This window comes from Leptopilina heterotoma, unplaced genomic scaffold (assembly GCF_015476425.1).
Source record: "Leptopilina heterotoma isolate Lh14 unplaced genomic scaffold, ASM1547642v1 Lhet_46, whole genome shotgun sequence".
NCBI lineage: Eukaryota > Metazoa > Arthropoda > Insecta > Hymenoptera > Figitidae > Leptopilina > Leptopilina heterotoma.
The window spans coordinates 1,043,379-1,065,181 of NW_025111092.1; the positions used below are offsets into that span (position 1 = coordinate 1,043,379).

The 21,803-nt window shown below is 22.5% G+C and overlaps 1 protein-coding gene across 2 annotated transcripts in view; it reads left to right on the top strand.

The window, feature by feature from the left end:
• The window catches only part of LOC122507305 (ral guanine nucleotide dissociation stimulator), an 86,309-nt gene that overhangs the window by 58,248 nt on the left and 6,258 nt on the right, over positions 1-21,803 (top strand). For both annotated transcript variants that reach the window (XM_043619929.1, XM_043619928.1), the window contains 3 exons: positions 4,530-4,634; positions 11,990-12,422; positions 18,458-19,083. In XM_043619929.1, the coding sequence (XP_043475864.1) occupies positions 4,530-4,634; positions 11,990-12,422; positions 18,458-19,083 (1,164 nt within the window). The remainder of the gene's footprint in view (positions 1-4,529; positions 4,635-11,989; positions 12,423-18,457; positions 19,084-21,803) is intronic.

Sequence of the window (21,803 nt, forward strand, 5' to 3'; positions counted from 1 at the left end):
CCACAAATATTCTAATATACAAAACCTTCAAAAAATTTTTCTATCTTTGACAACAATGAATTTTTTAAAATTGTTTAAATATTTTAAAAGTTTTAACAAAATTCTTCACAAAAATTCAATTATTTTTAGGAATTTAAAAAAAAATTCTCTGCAAAATTCAATTATTTTCATAAATAATAATATTCATCACAAGAATTCAATTATTTTCAAATGTAGTCAAATTCTTGGAAGAAATTCAATTATTATTAAAAATTTAAACGAATATCTCGTAAAGAATTCAATTTATCTTTATAAATAGCAAAATTTTTCGCCAAAAATTCAATTATTTTCAAAAATTTAAATAAAATTCTTTTCCAATTTTCAATTATTTTGATAAATATCAAAATTCATAACAAGAATTCAATTCTTAAAAAGTAATAAAATACGTTGGAGAAATTAAATAATTTTCAAATTTTTTTAAAAATTCTCGACAAGAATTAAATTATTGTCAAAAATTTTATTAAAATTCTTGGCAAAATTTTAATTATTCAAACAAAATTAAATAAAATTATTTTCATAAATATTATATTTAAATTCTTCTCAGTAATTCAATTATTTTTAAAAATTGTAATAAAATTATTCAAAAAGTTTTCAATATTATTTTCAAAAATTTTTATAAAATTCTGTAATATAATAACTTTTAGTTAAATTTTTATTAAACCCCTTAAAAGAAATTAATTATTTTCAAAATTTGGTAATAAAATTCTTCGTAGAAATTAAATTTTAAAAAACATTCAATTATTGAATAAATTATTTATTTTCGTATTTAAATAATTGAATTCTCGTGAGAATTCTCTAATGAAAATTGATTTGAAAGTGAATTTCGTTTAAAATTTTAGATAATAATTTAGGTAATAGTAAAAGCATTACAGCATGAATCTTTAGAATTAATTGAATTTTGAAAAGGTTTCAAATTCAAATCTTTGTAAATCCAAATTTTTCGTACTTTTAACTAATAATTGATTCAAAGAAGAATTTTAGTTAAAAATATAGAATAATAATTTTATCACTGGGTTATCTTTAATTATTATAAAACATGAAGAAATCAATCACTCGGAGTGATCGATATCTTCATGTTTTTACATCAAAATTCTTTGAATATTCTTTTAAGCTATTGAATTTCAAAAATATTTGAATTTTAAATTTTTGGAAAACTTAATTCCTATATGGAAAAATAATAATAATTAAATATTTATTTAAAAAAGAAATTATTTTCAAAATTATATTTTTATTTTCTAATTTTTTGTTTTAAATTTAGACACCTTTGGAATTAAACGTTCTTATATTTTTAATTCTTAAATTTCTTTAAAAATACAAAAAATGCTATTTATAATAATAATTATCCATTTCTATTACTATTTCAAATTTTCAATAAGTGTTTAATTTTTCCGCGCATTATAATTAATTTTCATATTATTAATATTTAAATGGACGTTTATAAAAATTTGTCCCGAGTTTATTGTGTGGGATCGCGAGAAGACAGTTAAACAATGCTTCTGATAATGGTTAACACCCATAGTTAGTTAAAAGTCCTCGCATAATCCATGAAGTTATCACTTGTCACGACAACCAAAGTAAGTCACGGCAAAATGACGCATTCTATTCTTGCCGAGTATAGTATTTAATAATTTTGTCATTTTTTTTCCTTTTCTTCTTTTTCATTATTATTATTTTTTTTGTTTTATTTTGCTTCGTAGACTTTTGTCATTAATAGACTTGGACCTTTACATATATGACCCCTAGGGAGATATAGACACTCTTTTTTACACCAACAATATAAAAAAAAATTATCTTGAATACCAGACGTAATTCTGACGAAAAGATGGAAAAAAAGATAAAAACAGATTGAACACGTTCTATAATTGTTAATTAGTTTTTTTATTCTCATTTGATTCACACATAAGTTATGTAATTTAGATCGAAAAACGGCGGTTGGATTGAAATTTTTTCCCGTTCATTTAGAAACTTAATAAATTATTAATGTATATATTGTAGAATTCTTTATTTTATATTGAAATGTATGTTAATTACACTCGTATAGAAATGTATACATTTTAAAAAGTATTTTTAGACATTTTTCTTTCTTTTTTTGTAATAAGTCAAGGTCACAATTATTGAATTTTAATTTTTACATTCATATTTATAAGTGGCTATATTTATTACGGAAATGAGTACGAAAATTTAAGACGAGAAAACCAGTTTTTGTTTATTCAAAATAGAAGAAAATATTTACTTTTATAATTTACTTATTATGCAATGTTGCCATGATATTAAACAAAAATTAAGCAGAATTTCTACTTAATTGAATTTTCATTTTTCTGTAATCTTTACACGTGATCGACTTTCAAGTTTTTTAATTTTATTTTGCATTTTATTTATTTAAATATAAATTTAATTTTAACAAAAAATAGTAAACAAAGAATAAAAATTAAAGTAATATATAAATATGAAAAAAAGTAAAAATAAATAACAATCAAATACCTAAATAATAATATTGTAAATGAATTGAATTTATTTATTTAACTTTTTATTTTATCGAACTGTAGATTTTGAATTAAATGAAATTTTAATTAAAATTAAAAAAAAATTACCATTTCATACAAGCTTTATTCAAGATCAATTTTTATGAAATGATTCTGATAAATGAAAATTTTCATTAAATTTATAATTTATTAAGTAAATATTATGTAAAATAGAAATTATTCGTAACAAATTCTTGAAAATAATTCTCGTAAACATAAATTCTACTAAACAGAAAGTTTGAACAAGTAAAAAATTTGGGAAATATCAGTGAAGCTAATGGAAAGTTTGGCTAAATGCGATTTTGGTTTAATAACAGTGAAGCTAATGGAAAATTTTGCTAAATGTGATTCTGGTTAAATAAGAAAATCAGTTCTATGAAAATTCTATCCAATGAAAATTTTGATTAATAAAAATTCTATTAAGTGGAAATATTTGGCTTAATGAAATGTTTAATAAACTGAATATTCTAACTGAAAATGCATCGAATTCACATTTTCTGCTAAATGAAATTTCAATGAAATATAATTCTGCTAAATAAAAAGGAAAAATTTTCATTCAGAAGAATTTTTCTTTAACAAAATTTTCATTAATAGAATTTTTGTTTTACTATAAATTTGTATAAGAGAATTTTGACATTGAATATACATTATTGTCTAATATGTGCATTTAATAGAACTTTTATTTAGAAAAAATATTATTAAACTGAATTTTTACTTTTATAAAATTCTTATTTTTTCAATTTTTTTGTTAAAAATAATTTTTATTATAGGCAAAATTATTCTTTGACGGAATTCCCACTGAATAAAATTCTCAATTATAATAACATTTTTTTCTACTAAACTTTGATTAAGCAGAATTTTCATTTTATAATTTTTCCTTTATTTATTTTCCAATTAATCAAAATATGATTTTTTCATATTTTTGTTTTTCAGAATTTATATTCACTGGGATTTTCAGTTGAACTAGTTCTCAGAAAAATTAAATTTTTATTTAGCGGAAATTTTCTTCATCCGAATTTTCATTGAATAAAAATTTGGATGAAGAAAATTGCAAGAAAATGAAGAAAAACTCTGTCAAACAAAATTTTAATTTTCTTTGACTGAATGTTTACTTGAGTGTTAAGTCTGTTAAATGAAAATCGACTAAGTGTAAATTTTGTTAAATAGAAAATTAGAAATCCAACTAATTAGATTCATTATTTAGTATAATAAAAATATTATTTTTAAAAATTTATTAAAATAAAAATTCTAGTAATTCAAAAATCTAATCAATAAAAATTTCTTTTAGAAGAATTTCTATTTAATAAAAATCTCCTTTAGGAGAATTTCTCTTAAATAAAATTCTCTACTAAATATAGAAATTTGTTGAAATAGAAATTAACTGAATTATTATTATTTTCTTAAAACCCCAAAAATTATGTATAGAATGAAAATGAAGTTAAATATGTTTGTTAAACTAAAACATAGTGGTAGTTGACTATAGTGTAATTATTTACAAACTGAATGAAAAAGGCATCGTGAATATTGTGATTAATGTGCTGAGTGATATAAAAATAATTAAGTGCCTTGAAAAAAAAAATATTTATAACATGTCAAGTGGTAGAAAAATGTTCAGACGTGTGAATCAACTTTGTAGTCTTTGCTATATAATTGGAGGACGTGGAATGTTGAATTATTTCTTTGTGAAGACTAAATAAAATATAGACGAGGGCCATTCCTGCTCTATCGATTAAATTTCATTAGAGTGTGCGTTGAGTAGATTGTAGAGTATGCTCCAAATGATAAAAGGGATTGCCATAGACCTTCAATGAAATTAGGACTATAATTCACATCCCCTATATGTATACGCACTCTTTGTATATCTATTTATCTACTATAGCAAATACTGCACACTATAATATAGTACTACCTGTCTTATTGCATATTTTTTCAAATTAGTCAAGTTTCTTCTTCATTTTTATTTTTCAGCCCACGTGGCGACTCTGGGGCGAGGAAAAAGGAGATGATGTTATATACACAGTGTACCTGAAAAAAGTCCGATATCACAGACCAACTAGAAGTCTTTCAGCTTCGGTAAGAATTATATTCATTTTATATTATATCTAAATAAAATATATAGTTTATCTCATTTTATAGGGTTCGATATAAGTCCGTAAATCCCGCAAACGTCCGTAAATTTGCTTCAAGTTCGTAAAACTAATTTTTTTTTTAAAAAAAGGTCCGTAAAGTCTGTAATGTGATTGAGAAAAGACGAAAAGTTCCAAAATATTGTATGATATAATTTGGAGAATTTTAGAGAAATTACAAATGATTGCAAAAATTCAATTATTTTCAAAAGTAATAAAATTCTTCGAAGAAATTCAATTATGTTCAAAAAATTTTTTAAATTCTCGTCAAAATTTCAATTATTTTTTGAAATTAATTAAATTCTTCTCCGAAATTCAATTATTTTCAAAAATTTTAATAAAATTCTTGGCAAAATTTCAATTATTTTCGAAAATTTTCCTCAATTCAATGACTTTTAATATCCACTATTTTAATAAAATTTTCCAAAAGAATTCAATTAATTAAAAAAAAAATTAATAACATTCTAAGCAAACCTTTAATTATTTTCATAAATAATTATATTTTTACAGGGATTCAATTATTTTCGTAAAAAATAAAATTCTTTTTAGGAATTCAATTACTTTCATAAAAAAAAATAAAACTCATTGCAGAATTTCAATTATTTTTAATACAGTATTAATCAAATTCCTCGAAAAATGTAATTATTCTTGAAAATTATAATAAAATTCGTCAAAAGAATGCAATTATTTAAAAACTGGCCACACTATCCGCGCGCAAGCGCGCGGGAATGTTGTATGGAACTGCTTATTTTAAACAATTTGAAAAATTTTAAAGAAATAATTATTATTACCTAACAAAGAGATTTAACTAACTAAAATTCAAATAATTTCACTCAATGGTCTTAATTTAAATAGAATTTACATTACTAGACTTAAACTATGGATAGAACAATTCCAATTAGTATCTGGGTCATCTTTTGCATTGCTTATTTCATAAAGCCATTTTAATTTAAATACTTTTTTAAGAAATAATAATTATTACACACTGAAAAAAGTTTTACTTGAAATAGCGATAAGTTTCTCTAGAATAACGAAAGTATTAAATGAAGCACTGAAAAATTTCGCTACTAAAGTGAAATCTGTAGTTTATCCAGCTAAATATTTTTTGCCGTGCATAACGGGAAAGGAATTAAATTAACAACAGATTTTCTAAATTAAAAAAAAACGAATTCAAATAGAAATTAATCATTTTAAAACTTAACCAAATTCACCCCAGAAATCACTGAATTCGATAATTTAGAAGAAAGTCAGACAAAAGCAGGGTTCCTACAGAATCTGGAAATCATAGAAATCATGGAAATGGTATGGAATTTCTAAAAGGCTAATTCTGGAAATCAGGGAAATCATGGAAAAGGCCTGAAATTGTTAAAAGTTTCTAAATTTTTCAGTTTTCCATTTTTCCTCTTGAATAGAAATTCAAATAATAATAAAGCTAAATCCCATAAAAGAGAGGAAAAAATGTTGAATTTTAAGAAATTCAGTTTTTTGAATTTTTGATAATTTTTGATAATTTTAGATTTTTTACCAAAGAGTCGAGGCTATTAAATAAGTAAAGTATTTTCCAAGAGCACAAAAATAATGAAGCTGAATCCCATAAAAGAGAGGAAAAAATGTTGAATTTTAAGAAATTCGGTTTTTTTAATTTTTGATAATTTTAGATTTTTTACCAAAGAGTCGAGACTATTAAATAAGTAAAGTATTTCTCAAGAGCACAAAAATAATGAAGATAAATCCCATAAAAGAGAGGAAAAATGTTGAATTTTAAGAAATTCGGATTTTTGAATTTTTGATAATTTTCGATAATTTTAGATTTTTTACCAAAGGGTGGAGACTATTAAATAAGTTAAGTGTTTTTGAAGAGCCCAAAAATATTGAAGCTAAATGCCATAAAAGAGAAGAAAAAATGTTGAATTTTAAGAAATTCGGATTTTTGAATTTTTGATAATTTTCGATAATTTTAGATTTTTTACCAAAGAGTCGAGACTATTAAATAAGTAAAGTATTTTCCAAGAGCACAAAAATAATAAAGCTAAATACTATCAAAGAGAAGAAAAACTAACTAACTAATTAAAAAAATAATTATTCATTTAGCTTTTCAAACAAAGAATTCCGTATCTTTCGAATCTAACATAACTGCAAAATATTAAATTAATTAATTGAAAATGATAAAGTTAAACAGCTTTTAATTCTAATTTCTTTGGAAAACAAAAAATCTGTAGTAAAAATACTAATTATAACTTGCATTAATTATTTAATTACAAGATGTAATATAATATAATGAAGCATCAAATTAAAAAAAATTCTAAATTCGTTTTTAGAAACAACGAAAAAAATGCCAGGTAAATTTTAGGCGTACCATAGCCCCAAAATTTTAATTCTATACATTGGTTGTTTAATTGAATTTTTAACTTTATAATTATCATTTACTCGGCAGGTATGTGTCCATAATTTAATGTTAACATTATTTAAATATAGAGAAAAGATATTTGATGTAATATAAATGTAATAAAAATTATAAGAAATAAAAATTATGAAAAATAAATATTATATTTTTCATAAAAACAGTATTTAGAGTTCTGCAAGTTTAAAAATTATTAAAAAGTTAAAAAACTAAATATTCTGTAATTAAGCAATTTATGAAAATAAAATTCAATTGAATGTTATATCAAATAACTTTTTAAAAAAATATTGAAATAATGTTAACATTAAATTATATACATTTAATTAAATTATAAAAAAGTATTTACCTTCAGAATGAATGATAGTTGAAAAGTTAAAAATTGAATTAAACACATAATAATATAAAACATAACATAACAGCGTGAATTTTTAGAAATAATTGAATTTGAAAAGGATTCAAATTAAAATCTTTCAAAATCTGAATTTTTCATATTTTAAACTAACAATTATGTGGAATTCATTTTTTTGAGAAACTTTAATTTACGAATAATTGAAATTTTGTAAAATTGAATTGTAAACGAATAAATTTGGATATTCTTAAAGAACTTTTTCAAAAATTATTAAAAATAATGCATTTATAGAAAAATTTTAGTTAAAAACACGAAAAAAAAATTCAATTTTAGAAAAGTTACAAATTATTGCAGAAATTCAATTATTTTCAAGAGTATAATAATATTCTTCGCAAAAATTAAATATTGGTCAAAATAATTAAATTCTTCTTAGGGATTCAATTATTTTCAATAGTAAAACTCATCGCAGAATTTCAATTATTTTTAATACAATTTTAATCGAATTTCTCGAAAAATGTAATTATTCTTTAAATTTTATTAGAATTCGTCAAAAGAATTCAATTCTTTCAAAATTTGTTGCTAAGATTCTTTATGTGGATTGAATTTTAAGAAACATTCAATTATTCAATGAATTATTTATTTTTGTATTTAAATAATTGAATTCTCGTAGAATTTTCTAATAAAATTGAATTGAATTTTAATTTAATTTTAATTTTAATTAAAACGATTAGAGCGTGAATTTTTAGAAATAATTGAATTTTGAAATTAATTTTTTTGAAAAAGTTTAATTAAGTTTTTTTATATTATTTGAAGTTTATATTTTCTATTATAAATTTAATTGAAGAATTTACGAATAATTGAAATTTCTTAAAATTGAATATTGTACCTAAACAAATGGATTTGAAAATTGCCAAAGAACTTTTTCGAAATTTATTAAAAATTAATATAGATAATCGATTTAAAGAAGAATTTTAGTTAAAAATTCTTGAAAAAAATAATTGAATTGATAATGATTTTAACATTCTTTCATCTTTAATTATTATAAGACATGAAGAAATCGATCACTCCGAATCGAAGACTCGGAGTTATCGATATCTTCATGTTTTAGTTATGAAAAATTTAATTTATAGTTTTATGTAAAATGTTCTCTTATCTGTCTTAAAGAATTGAAAAAGATTTAAATCTCATTTCATAGGCACTCAAAAAAAATTTTTTGAATTAGGTTTCACAGAACCTTTCTTTTTTGAAATATGTGAAAAAGTAACTTATTTTTTAAAAGTAAATGACAAGAAAGTGACAAAAAAATATTACATAAAATAAAGTTAAATGCAAAATACTTTGAATTTATCGAGATTTTGATTAGGGGAGACCGGGGCGTAATGGCTAAGGGGCGTAATGAATAATTGTAATTTGTTTAAAAACCGTAAATTGTAATAATTTCGCACAATAGACAAGTTATTGTACTTGGTATACTGCAAGTTTGTCGGAAGTTTCATTAATATTTATTCATTATTGTAAGAAATATAGTAGAAAAACTATTTTTGACATACGAAAGTAACTTTTCAAAATTTTCGTTTTTTCGTTCTATTTTTTTCAAAAATACCTTTAAAAAAAAACTGAAATGAGGTTTCGATCTTGACACGTTTGTTTTTAAGGGACAATTCGAGATTTTTGATTCACACTTCCGGTATTGTTAAAAATAAGCCAAATATTTGCCGAGTACCCCCGGGGCGTAATGGCTAGTTTTTCCCGGGGCGTGTTGGCTAATGCAATACGCTATGTATAAAGAGCAACCTACCATATCGGCGAAGTGTAGGTTTGTTTTCGCGGTTACTTGTCACTTAGTTTAAGTATGTTTAGGTGTTTTTAACAAAATTTTAAAGTTTTGGTCTAAAATTTACAAATAGTAGATTTCAAGCTACGATTTTAATGAGAAATTGAAGGGCTACATAAAATAAGGGGACGAACGCGAGGCTTGGAAAGGATATTACCAGTCGGGTAGCAGTGACAAGCCTTGAGCCGCTCACTGCTACCTGACTGATATTATCCCTTTCAAACACTCGTTCGTCCCCTTATTTTATGTAGCCCTTCAATTACAAAAAAAATTGAGAGAGTGTCAATATCACAGAATATTACTCTCTAAATCTGAATATGTGAAAATTCACATATTTGTACGTTATAAGTCGTCTTCTCGATCAATAAGTGCATATACACTTATAATAAGTGAAATTTCACTCAGAATAAGTGAAAAATTCACTTATTTATAAGTGTATATGCACTTATTGATCGAGAGGACGACTTATAACGTACAATAAGTGAAATTTCACATATTCAGATTTAGAGAGTATTGAAAAAGCGATAGTTGAAGTATTACTGAATAAAAATAGCATTCCAATTAAGGTTCCTGGGTATTCACCCAGGAACCTTAATTTACAATATACAATAAGATTAGAAACTGTAGATAATAATTAGCAATCATTATTCATTACGCCCCGGGAGTTATCCATTACGCCCCGGCTCGGGCCGTATTTTGGAGCTCTGCATTGCTCCAGAAAAACTGTTGTAGAATGAAAAGTAAGAGTCATATCGGGACGTTTGTAGTCTTAAAAGAAAGCTGAGATACCAAAGTAACTTTTCTGGATGATAAACATTAAATTAGAACAAAAATGTCCGAGTAAAACAACAAAGAGTGAAAAGTTAGCCATTACGCCCCGGTCTCCCCTAATTTTATTTTTTTCTTCACAATTGAAAATTGAGTTTTTTTTATTTTATTTTATTTAGTATATATAAACGAAACAAGTTGAAAATTTATTAATAAAACTGACAATTTTTTATCAATGAAAATTAGGAATGAATAAAATTTCGATCTGTGTACAAAATTAAAGCTATATATATATATATATTTTATAAAATAAAAATTGCTGTGCAAAAATAGGAAGAATAATCAAGGAATAATAAAAGTTTTATAGTACGTAGAGTGAAGCAAAAAAAAGAAATAAAAAAAATTGTAATTTTCATCCACATTGCTGGGAGAAGAGTTTTATTAAATGGGACTTTCTTTAATAAAAGTTTAATGAAAATTCTATTTCCTCGTTTGATTATATAGTTTTTCATAGAAAACTTTGTCACTGAGTTATATAAAAGTTGTCCTATTGACTTTCATCGCTCTGAGCTTTATCATTGCTACTTGGAACAATGCTCCTAAAAGCATTCATTTTGACTTTAATTCAATCATTAAATTCTCTACGTCTCAATAACAATTGTCTATCTTTTTTTAATTAACATTTTTATTCGTCCAACGTTTATAAAATAGTTATTTTTTAATTAAATTTTCTTTTAATTTTTAATTTCAGTTTATAGTTTTTGTACTTTCATTTATTTACTTTTGAGTTAATTTTAAATTTTCTTTTTAGTTTGCAATTGAGGCCTTGGATCCAATAACTCACCCGACGCTTGGAGGAACGCGCAACTGCCAGTCAGTGAGCAGTGAGCGCCTCTGGGCCACTCACTGCTACCCGACTGGTATTAGCGCGTGCCTTCGAGCGTCGGGCGAGTTATTGGATCCAAGGCCTCAATTTTAATCTCCAGTTTTTAATTTTAATTTAATTTTTAATAAAATTTAAAGTTTTATCTTTTTGTAACTGTTATTAATTCAATTTTTTCTTTAACACTGCTTAAGGAAATGCAAAAGTCGTTGTGATTTTTTTGATATTTTTCTTCTCGTCTTTAATTTAAATTTATTAATATTCTTTTAATTTGAAATTTTAAGTATGTTAAAATATTTATAATTTATTTAATAATCCTTTTTTATCAACTTTCTTTAATTTATAATTTTATATAGTTTTCATGGACTATTAATTTTAATTTTCTTTTATTGTTTAATTTTATATTAAATTTTCTTCAGTTTTTGTAATTTAATTTGATTTACAATTTTTCTTAGATTTTTATTTATTAGTTTTCTTTTAGTTTTCTTTTAGTTTTCAACTTTAATCTACAGCTTTTAATTCTAATTTAATTTTTAATTTTCTCTTTGTTTTTAATTTATAATTTTTTTCTTTCTAACACTATTTAAGGGGATGTCAAAGTCGTTGCGATTTTGTCTATTACATAGAGCTTCAATGAAAAAATCGCATCTACTTTGACATCCGCATCCCCTTAAAGTTGGAGGAGAAACTGAATTTTAATTTAATTTCCAACTTAATTAAAATTTGCCTCTTAGTCTTTAATTTAATTACAAATTTGTTCTTATAGTTTTTGATTTAATTAAAATTTGTCTCTTCGTTCTTAATTTTAATTTATTAATTATGATTTTAATTTATTTTGCAATTTTAATTTAATTTTAATTTACTACTTTTCTATCAATTTTTTCTTTAATTTGAAATTTTCTTTTAGCTTTTAATTTTTATTTACTATTTTTCTAATTAGGTATAGATTTTAATTTATTTTGTTCCTGTTTTTAATTTTAGTTTATTAATTTTCCTTTAATGTTTGAGTTGTAGTTTTTTAATTAGAGAATTTGTAAAAGTTTGTTTATTGGTAATTTTATTCGCAGGATTCAGATGATGAAATTTCACATTTGGAGTGGGAGACGGTGAGGGTGAGATTCCTAAAGGCCGGCACAGTTCAGAGATTAGTCGAGAGTTTAGCTAACGACGATGGTGAACTTGAATCGACGTACATCAATGTTTTTCTTGCGACATATCGCGCGTTCACAACACCGCAAGAAGTTTTGGAGCTTCTACTCGTCAGATACGATTCCCTGGACGAGAATACTGGAGCACTCACTGGCGAGCAACATCGAAAAACATTGGTTCAAGCACTTCATGTCTGGCTGGACGCGTATCCTGGCGATTGGTGTACACCACCGACACATCCACTTCTCATGAGACTTTTAGATTTTACACATCGACGACTGCCTGGCTCTGAACTTGAACTTAAGGCCAGGCATCGGCTTCATCGATTCTCACAGCCTAATGGCCAAATTGGTAATTTTTTAAATTTTTTTGCTTTTTGTAATATAATTGTACGTTTTATTTTATTTTTTTTTTATTTGAAAATTTAATAAACAGATTATTAAACTTTTGATATCAACTTTTTGATATCTGCTACAAAATATGAATAGCAAATTGTCACAGCGAAAATAAGAGAACATGATAGTTTACTATTACATTAAATATTTTTCGTTGTGACAATTTACTAGTGACTCTAAAATAATATTTTGTAGCAAACATCGAATGGATTGAGTTTAATAATCCGTTTGTTAAATTTTTTGAAAAAAAAATTTTTCCGCGTACTATAACATTTTTATTGGAGCAAGAAGAGAAGAATTTGGTTTTTTAAGAATAAGATAAGGTTGGAAAAAAATTTAATTATTTATAGAAGTCATAACAAAACTCGGAATTTTTGCGACGTTTTTGTTTGCCTTAAAAGTTTGAAATTACCAAGAATTTTAATATAAAACCTTAATTTTTTTCTATTTTTGACAATAATTTATTTTAACTAATTTAATTCTTAAAGAACTTTCAAAAAATTATTACTGTGAAGTCATAATATTTCAAATGCCCTTAATTATCGAGATTTTATAGTAATTAGTTTTTTTTAAAATCTCAATTCAAAATTTTTTGAAATTGGTTGAACTTTTTAATATAAATATTTAATTATTAAAAATAATTGATTTAGAAAAGAATTTTCGTTAAAAACTTTTAAAAAATAGAATTTTGGAGAAATAATTGAATTTTAAAAAGGTTTCAAATTAAAATCTTTAAAAATCTGAATTTTTAATTCTTCTAACTAACATCTCTGTGGAATTAATTTTTTTAAAAATTATTTCAAGTTTTTATTTTCTAATATATATATATTTAATAGAAGAATTTTCGAATCATCTAAATTTCGTAAAATTGAATCTAAACAAATAAATTTCAAAATTCTCAAAGAATTTTGTCAAAAATTATTAAAAATAATTTATTTAAAGAAGAATTTTAGTTAAAAATTCATTAACAAAAAGTTTTGAACGTTCAAATGAACAAAATATTTTGTAAAATATTTTTATAGATTACTGATTACAATAAAAACTAAAATCTCAAATTTTACTTTTAGAAATTTTATAATTAATTTATTTGATAGTGACGCAAAATTATAGGTAGTAATAAAAATTTAATTTGAAGAAGAAATAAATTAAATATTTGCGGGCAACCCAGTCAAAAGCAAATAATTTTTGATAAAAAGAATTAATTATTATTCTTAACTTAATTATTACTTAATTATTATTCCCACTAAATCTTAAACTGATTTTCAATCCAATCGAGACGAGTAAGATAATAGTTAGTGGAAATTTTAAGCCTTTTTATTTAATTTCGTCGACATAAATTACTTATTGCAGTAAAAATAAAAAATTTGAATTCTACATTTAGAAAATTTTTAATTAATTTTTTTAATTAGAAATTATGTAATTATAAATTTTAATTGTATAAGTGACAACATTGTGGAAAAGAGCAGATTTATCTAAAAAATAGTTTTATTTATTTTATTGTAAACTTATCAAAAAGTTTTATCCCTTGCATAAATCAAATTCAGATTATTTAATTTTGTTTCTAATTTATTACCAATTTAATTTGGCACTTAAGTCAAATATCTTATTTTTATAATTGTATAAATTATAGGTTTAAAAAATTATTATTTGAAATTAGAAAAATAATTAAATGAATTTTCAATTAATTCTCTTTTAAAATAGCCAAAATCATTTTTTTTTATTCAGCAATTTTTTTTTGATCCAAAAACATATTTTCTACAAATTTACGGACTTGTCCCATTTATATTTTCTTTTATGACTATTGAATTCCTCTCAAAACGTGACTATAAAACAGTTTTTATGGAACAATTAAATTATTATTTTCTTGATACAGTTAAAAAAGTCGGTGAACTCTTCCTGTAAATAATTGAAATTTTGATGAATATGTTATTTAAAATTTTGAAAAGAGTAGGTTTCATAAAAATTTTTATTATATTTTTATATATTTCAATTTTAAAAAATATGAAAAATTTTTTAAATAATTGAAATTTTTAAGAATTTTATTTCAAATTCTGATAAAATTCGATTCCTTAAAACTTTTAATGCTATATTTTAAAGATATTTAAACTTTTAAAAATAATTGACAAATTTTGAAATATTTGAAGTTTTCTGATATTGTGTTAAAAATAATTAAGTTTTTTTTTAAAGAATTTTATTCAAATTTTTTAGAAAATAATTTTGTTTTCCAAGAATTTTAATTGAAAATTTTGAAATTAATGGAATTTTATGACTAAAAAAATTTTTTTTTTTTGTAAATGTATAAAGTTGCTGTCTTTGTAGTTTTTCATCGGGATTATAGAGGAAAGATTCAAAAATCTGTTCGGATATCAGGGAGAAACAAAATCCAAATTTGTGGCATCTGTGTATTGGAATAATCTTTTTTTGTAGTACAACGAGAAAGTTTATTATTTTGTCAGATAGTACAAAAAACTTTCTAGGATGTACTAGATAATTTGTAATTATTTTAATAGCAATCGATTGTTGTTGTTTTCTTTATAATTTTCTAATTGAACGTATGGAGAGTTTATTATACGAGTAATAAATATAAATTGCGTCTGTTATAAACTTTCCATTATACTTCTTATTTGTTATATTTTAAACGTGTTTAATTTTTAATCATGATTCTGTAAATCTATAATGACTAAACTATTCCTATATACATTTTATGAAAACATATTTTATTTATCGACTATCTTTTCTTTAGAATTTTATTTTTTGTATTTATTTTATTTTCATTTATTTTATCTGTTAATTATTTATTTTATTTACTTTATTTTTTAAAATTATTTGCAATTATTTTTATCCCGATAGGAAAACTTAGCAGTTGAAAATTGTAAACTATAAAAATAATCTAAATTATAGATGGAGAATATTTTCGATTTTTTTTATTATAAAATATTTTTTATCTTTGGAAAAGGAAATTGAGTAAAATAAAAATTGAATAATAGTTTCGATTTGTTTTTGTTAACAGTGAAAAATATTTTTTATCTATGGAAAAGGAAATTGAATATTTTCGATTTTTTTTTTATTAACAATGAGAAATATTTTTTATTTATGGAAAAGTAAATATAAGAATAGATTGGAAAGAATAAAAAAGTAAAATAATTTTTTGTTAAAATTAAAATTATTATGTGGACGTTTGATTGTTGTTGACTGCAGAAAAAAAATTGTTTATAAGGGTTTCCGATATAATGAACGTTAACAACAATTAATAAATGAGGGCAATTTCGTTTCACTGTGTTTGTCCTCCATTTAAGTCAACATCTATGACACACTCGTCTGACTCTAGACTTAGTTTCAGGAAGAATTGTGTCAGCAAAGATCAAGAATTTGCTCTTGACAGTAATAGTTGTCTGAGGTATTTGCAGTTTCAAGAAAACTTTAATCAACTTGAAACTTTTGAAAAAAAAAGTAACGAGACTTCTATATTGGGATAAAAATTTATTTTTTATATTACAATTTTCGAAATTCAATTTATTATTATTATGCAAATTACAAAATTTTTTATTTTCAAATTTTAATTTTTGAATAATTTCATAATCAAAATTTAAAAAATTCACTTATTAAGTACATAATTAATTATTATTGTTTATATTTTCAAAAATTTTAATATAATTCTTTGCAATTATTCAATTATTTTCATAAATAAATACTAACATTCTTCGGAAGAATTCAATTATTATTTTTATAAATAGTAAAATTCTTCGCAGGAATTGAATTATTTTCAATACAATTTTAATAAAATTTCACGAAAGAATTCAATTCTTTTCTAAAATTTGAATAAATCCATTGAAACAATTCAATTATTTTCAATTATTTTAATTTTTTCCTCCTCGTTTCCTTCAGGTTATTCAAAAATTTTTTTTCTGAAAAATTCCTTAAAAATGCCTTTATTTTTAAAACGTTTAATAAATTTCCTGAAAAATATTCAAATATCTTCTTTAAAACTTAAGAAATTTCAATTATAATTCCAAAATTCAATTATTTTAAAAATAATTAAAGCAATTCTAAAATTGAGTTAATCTCAAAAATTCAATTATTCACAAAACTTTTAAGAAATTTCTTGTAAATTATTAAATAATATTATTCTAGAAAGATTAGAAAATGATACAATTTGTTTCTAAAAATTTAATTATGTCAATTTTTTAATAAAATTCTTTATAAAGTAAATTTTTTTTCTAGACTTTAAAAACTAATTTTTCAGAATTTTAAATACAATTTCTTTAAAGAATTCAACTATATTAAAAAATTTTGATTAAATTCTTCGCAAAATTTCAATTATTTTCAAATTTCAATATAATTTTGATAAAATTTCACGAAAGGATTCAATTTATTTAATAAAATTTCTCCAAAGAATTCAATTATTTTCTAAACTTCTAATAAATTCTTAGAAACAATTCAATTATTTTTAAAAATATAACAATTCTTCGCAAGAATTAAATTATTTCTATTAAATAATAAAATTATTCACAGGAATTCAATTATTTCCAATTTACAATTTTAATAAACTTTAATATGAAGTATATTTAATTATAATTTTTAACAGACACGATTATTTTTTAAATTTGAAAAAAATCCTTTTTTTTAATTCAATTATTTTCAAAATTTCCAATTAAAATTATTCAAAAACTACATTATCTTGAAAAAACACAGAGAAATTCTTCAAAAGAATTTAATTATTTCAAAAACTCTAATAGAATTGTTTAAAAGAGTTTCATTTTCTATCAATAATTTTAATAAAGTTTTAATAGTAAAATTGTAAATTAAAATTATGAACAAAATCGATTATATTCAATAAATTAAAGAAATTTTTTGAAAGAATTGAATTATTGTCAAAACCTTTAATAGTATCTATTCTTCGAAAGAATTAAATTATTTTTTATATTTTAATAAAATTCGCTGAATGAATTAAATTATTTTAGAAAATTGTATTAAAATTGTATAATAGTTCAATTATTTCCAAAAATTTTAAGAAAATTCACTAAGTAAGTGTTTAATTTCAATTATTAAGAAACAAGATTTTTATAAGAACTTCAAAGAAATTCTTCATAAAATTCAATTACTTTCAAAATTTTCAATTATAATTATTAAAGAAATTAAATTATTTTATAAATAGGATTTTGAAAAATTTTAATAAAATTCTTCGCAATAATTCAATTATTTTCATAAATAATAAAATTTCTCGAAAGAATTCAATTATTTTTAAAGATATTAAATAAAATTCAATTATTTTTAACATTTTTGTAAACATTTTTAAGAAAAATTAATTATTTTAAACGTTTTAATAAAAGTTTGCAATTGAATCCAATTATTTTCAAAATTTTTAAGAAAATTCTTTCAAAACATTTCATTACTTTGAAAAATTATGATAAAATTCTTCAAAACATTTCAATTATTTTTATAAATTTGTAAAATTCTTCGCAAGAATTCAATGATTTTCATGACATTAATTTTAAAATTGAAAATATTTAAAAAGTTTGGAAACAAAAAATCAAACAACAACTAACCTCAAACTTCGAACAGATTACCAGAATACAACGATTATTAAATATAGATATAGATTTTCATAATTTTTTGTAATTAAACTGAGGGTTTAAATTAATTTAGTTCGATAAGTAATTAAACAATTTATTTTCTGACTAAATAGTCAAATAGACATTAAGTATTTTTAAATATTCTTTGTAATTTTTCAAAGTTTCCATTAAATTTTGTCTGTTTGCGGTTAATTAATTATAGTAAACATCTCTAAAGTTGGAATGAGAAAATAATCATTATTGACTCGATGATTCACTCTGTTGGTAAAAGTAATTAGCGATTTTCAAAATTGTACAAATAAAGATTGATGATAAAAATCTCTAGGGAAAATGAAATGAATTGAAAATAGAAATGAAAGTAAAAAATAAAAAAAAAAAAAAAAATTGGCTTACTAACGCATTTTATCTTTTTCCCCAGACTCGTGTCAACCATACGACAACAGTCGTCTCACTCAGCATGGAACGACAGATGTGATAAACGATCATTGGCCGACCTACATTTTTCCCGAGGTGCCCCATCGACATTTCGCCGAGCAACTGACGCGAATGGACGCCGAAGTGTTCAAAAAATTAATAGCCCATCAATGTTTGGGCGCAGTTTGGTCGAGACGCGATCGTTCACGCAGTCATGACGCTGCAACTGTTTTGGCAACTGTCAATCAATTTAACGCCGTTTCGTTACGTGTAATTGCGACAATTCTTCAAGACTTGCAATTAAAGGCACACGAGAGGGCGAGAATTCTCGAGACGTGGATTGACATTGCTCAGGAATTGAGGGTGGTGAAGAATTTCAGTAGTCTCAAGGCAATTGTCTCGGGACTTCAGAGTAATCCTGTTTATAGACTGGAAAAATGTTGGCAATGCATGCCACGTGAAAAGCATGAGGTCTTCAGAGAACTCGAGAGAATATTCTCGGAGGAGAATAACGCATGGACACAACGAGAATTACTCATTAAGGAGGGAACGGCAAAATTTGCTGACACTGCCGGTAGAAGCGATAGGCATTTACAAAAAATATTTCAGAAACAAAATACTCACGCAGGAGTAAGTATTTTTTGAATGGAAAAAAAAAATTTTTTTCCACACTGAACTTGGAACAATTTTTTCAGTCTCGAATCTCAAGTTATCAAATCTCTATTTAAATGATTTTTAGGAAAAAGAATTAATAATTTACTGAAAATTTACAATTGTTATTCAAGCAAAGTTCTATTTATTTCTATTTATTTTCTATTTATTTTAGCCCTTTTCTATTTAACTACATTTTTAAAAGAGATCATTATTTTTTTAACCAATGTCCATTTAGCAGAATGTTTATTCAATAAAGTTTCTTGCTAGTCGAATTTTTAAATTACAAAATTTCCATTACACCGAATTTTTATTTGTCTGGATTTTTATTTTTACAAACATAAATAGAAATTATGTTTTAGAAATGATAGAATTCCTATAACGCCGAACTTTTATTTTTTTCCGAAATTGAAGTGGTCGAAGATATTGAATACTAAAATGTTACAACATTTTAGTTAATTATTTATATTACTTTATAAAAATCACTTAAATAAAATTTTTTTAATTTAGAATTAAACACCGCAGACTCTTTAAAGTTAAGTGTAGAAAATTTGCTTGCGTTTCGTTAAAACTTACATTTTGATCGATTTTGTTTTCAATTTTATCACCTATTCTATTTTAATTTGTCACTATTTTAATTTAGCAAACGCTACTTTTTCGTTATTACTGAAAAAAGATTATCTCTTAATTCTATATTAATAAAATCGGTCTTTTTTCTGCACATTGCTCAAAATTTTGAGAAATAATCAATTATTTTACCACTTATTTTTGTATTTTAATAATTGAATAATTGAGTTATATATTTTTTATAAGAATTGATTTAAAAAAGAATTTCAGTTAAAATTTTAGAAAATATTTCAAGAACTGGAAGAATTGTAGTTCTAATTTTTAGAAATAATTAAATTTCAAAAGGTTTAGTATTGAAAGTATTTTGAAATTTTAATTCCTGGTGGATAAATAAATGACAATAAGTATTAAAATATCTATTAAAGAAAAATTAATCAAATTTGTAAAATTCAATTTTGTAGTTTTGAAAAATGAGGTTTTTAAAAAATCGTAATTAAAATTTCATTAAATTAAATTTTTTATTTCACAGAATTTTATTTTCTCACTTTAAAAAATTATTTATAAATATTGTTGTATTTTTTGAAGGATTGTAACTTAAAATTTGTAAAATAATTAAATTTTACGAAGATTTTTGTATTTACATGTCTCGAACTAGGTCCGTAAATTCCGTAAAGATCTTTAAATTTGCTAGAAGTCCGTAAAAGTCAGTTTTTTTTAAAAAAAAGTTCGTACTTTGATTGAGAAAAGACGAAAAGTTTGTAAATTGTACGATATAATTTGGAGAATTTTAGAGAAATTACAAATGATTGCAGAAATCCAATTATTTTTAAAAGTAATAAAATTCTTCGCAAAAATTCAATTATGTTCAAAAATTTTTAAAAATTCTTTTCAAAATTTCAATTATCTTTAAAAGTAATAAAATTCTTCTCCAAAATTCAATTATTTTCAAAAATTTTCCTCAATTCAATGATTTTTAATATATACTATTTTAATAAAATTTGCCAAAAGAATCCAATTATTTAAAAATATATTGATAAAATTCTTTATGAGAATTCAATTTTAAGAAGCATGCAATTATTCATTAAATTGTTTTTTCATATACAAATAATTGAATTCTAGTAAAATTTTCTAAAAAAAATTGATTTAAAAATGTATTTCAGTTAAAATTTTAAATTATAATTGAATATTAAAAACATTATAGTCTGAATTTTTGAAATAATTGAATTTTGCAAAGGTTTCAAATTAAAATTTTTGAAAATCTGAATTTTTCATATGTTTTACTAACAATTCTGTGGAATTAATTTTTTTTTGAAAAAGTTCAATTGTATTTTTTTAAAAATTATTTCAAGTTTTTATTTTCAAATATATATTTTATTGAAGAATTTACAAATAATTGAAATTCTATAAAATTGAATTGTTAACTAATGAATTTGAAAATTCTCATAGAACTATTTCAAAAATTATTAAAAATAATGGATTAGAAGAATTTTAGTGTTAAAAACACGAAAATAAAATTTAATTTTTTAAATTTCAAAAAGAAAGTTTTTTCAACTAACAATAGGTTTTAAAATTTAGTTAAGAAAATTAGTACCTAGATAATAATTGTAATCAATCGGACTTAAAATTTTTGCAAGAATAATTTAGAGCCTCTGAGTAAGATTTCAAATAAACCGAGTTTTTCCGAGTTTAATAAAAAATATATAATTTTTTATAACATTTTTTAAACCATTTTCAATAATTACCACCTTCTTGAAAAAAATATCACCTTATTGATAATAAACCATTTTATCTTTAAAATAAAAGTACAAAAACATGAAAATATGTTAATTATTTTAGCAATAATGTTAATTTTGAGACAATAAATTTATTGTTTTGTAAAATCTGATTTAAAAAATTAACACAATTCTTTTGTTCAAAAATAATATTTTCTACAATTTTAGCAGTTTTTAGAATCTTAAAACAAGGAAGTGTTAATTAACGTTCGTTTAAAAAAAACACTATTTTTAATTTCGCTTCCTAATAAACAAAAAGTGATAAATTAATTTCCTAAAATTTGTAAGAAATTTTAAGCAATGTGAAGATGAAATTTTCAATTTATTTCCAAATAAACTAAAACTGAAATACATTCGATA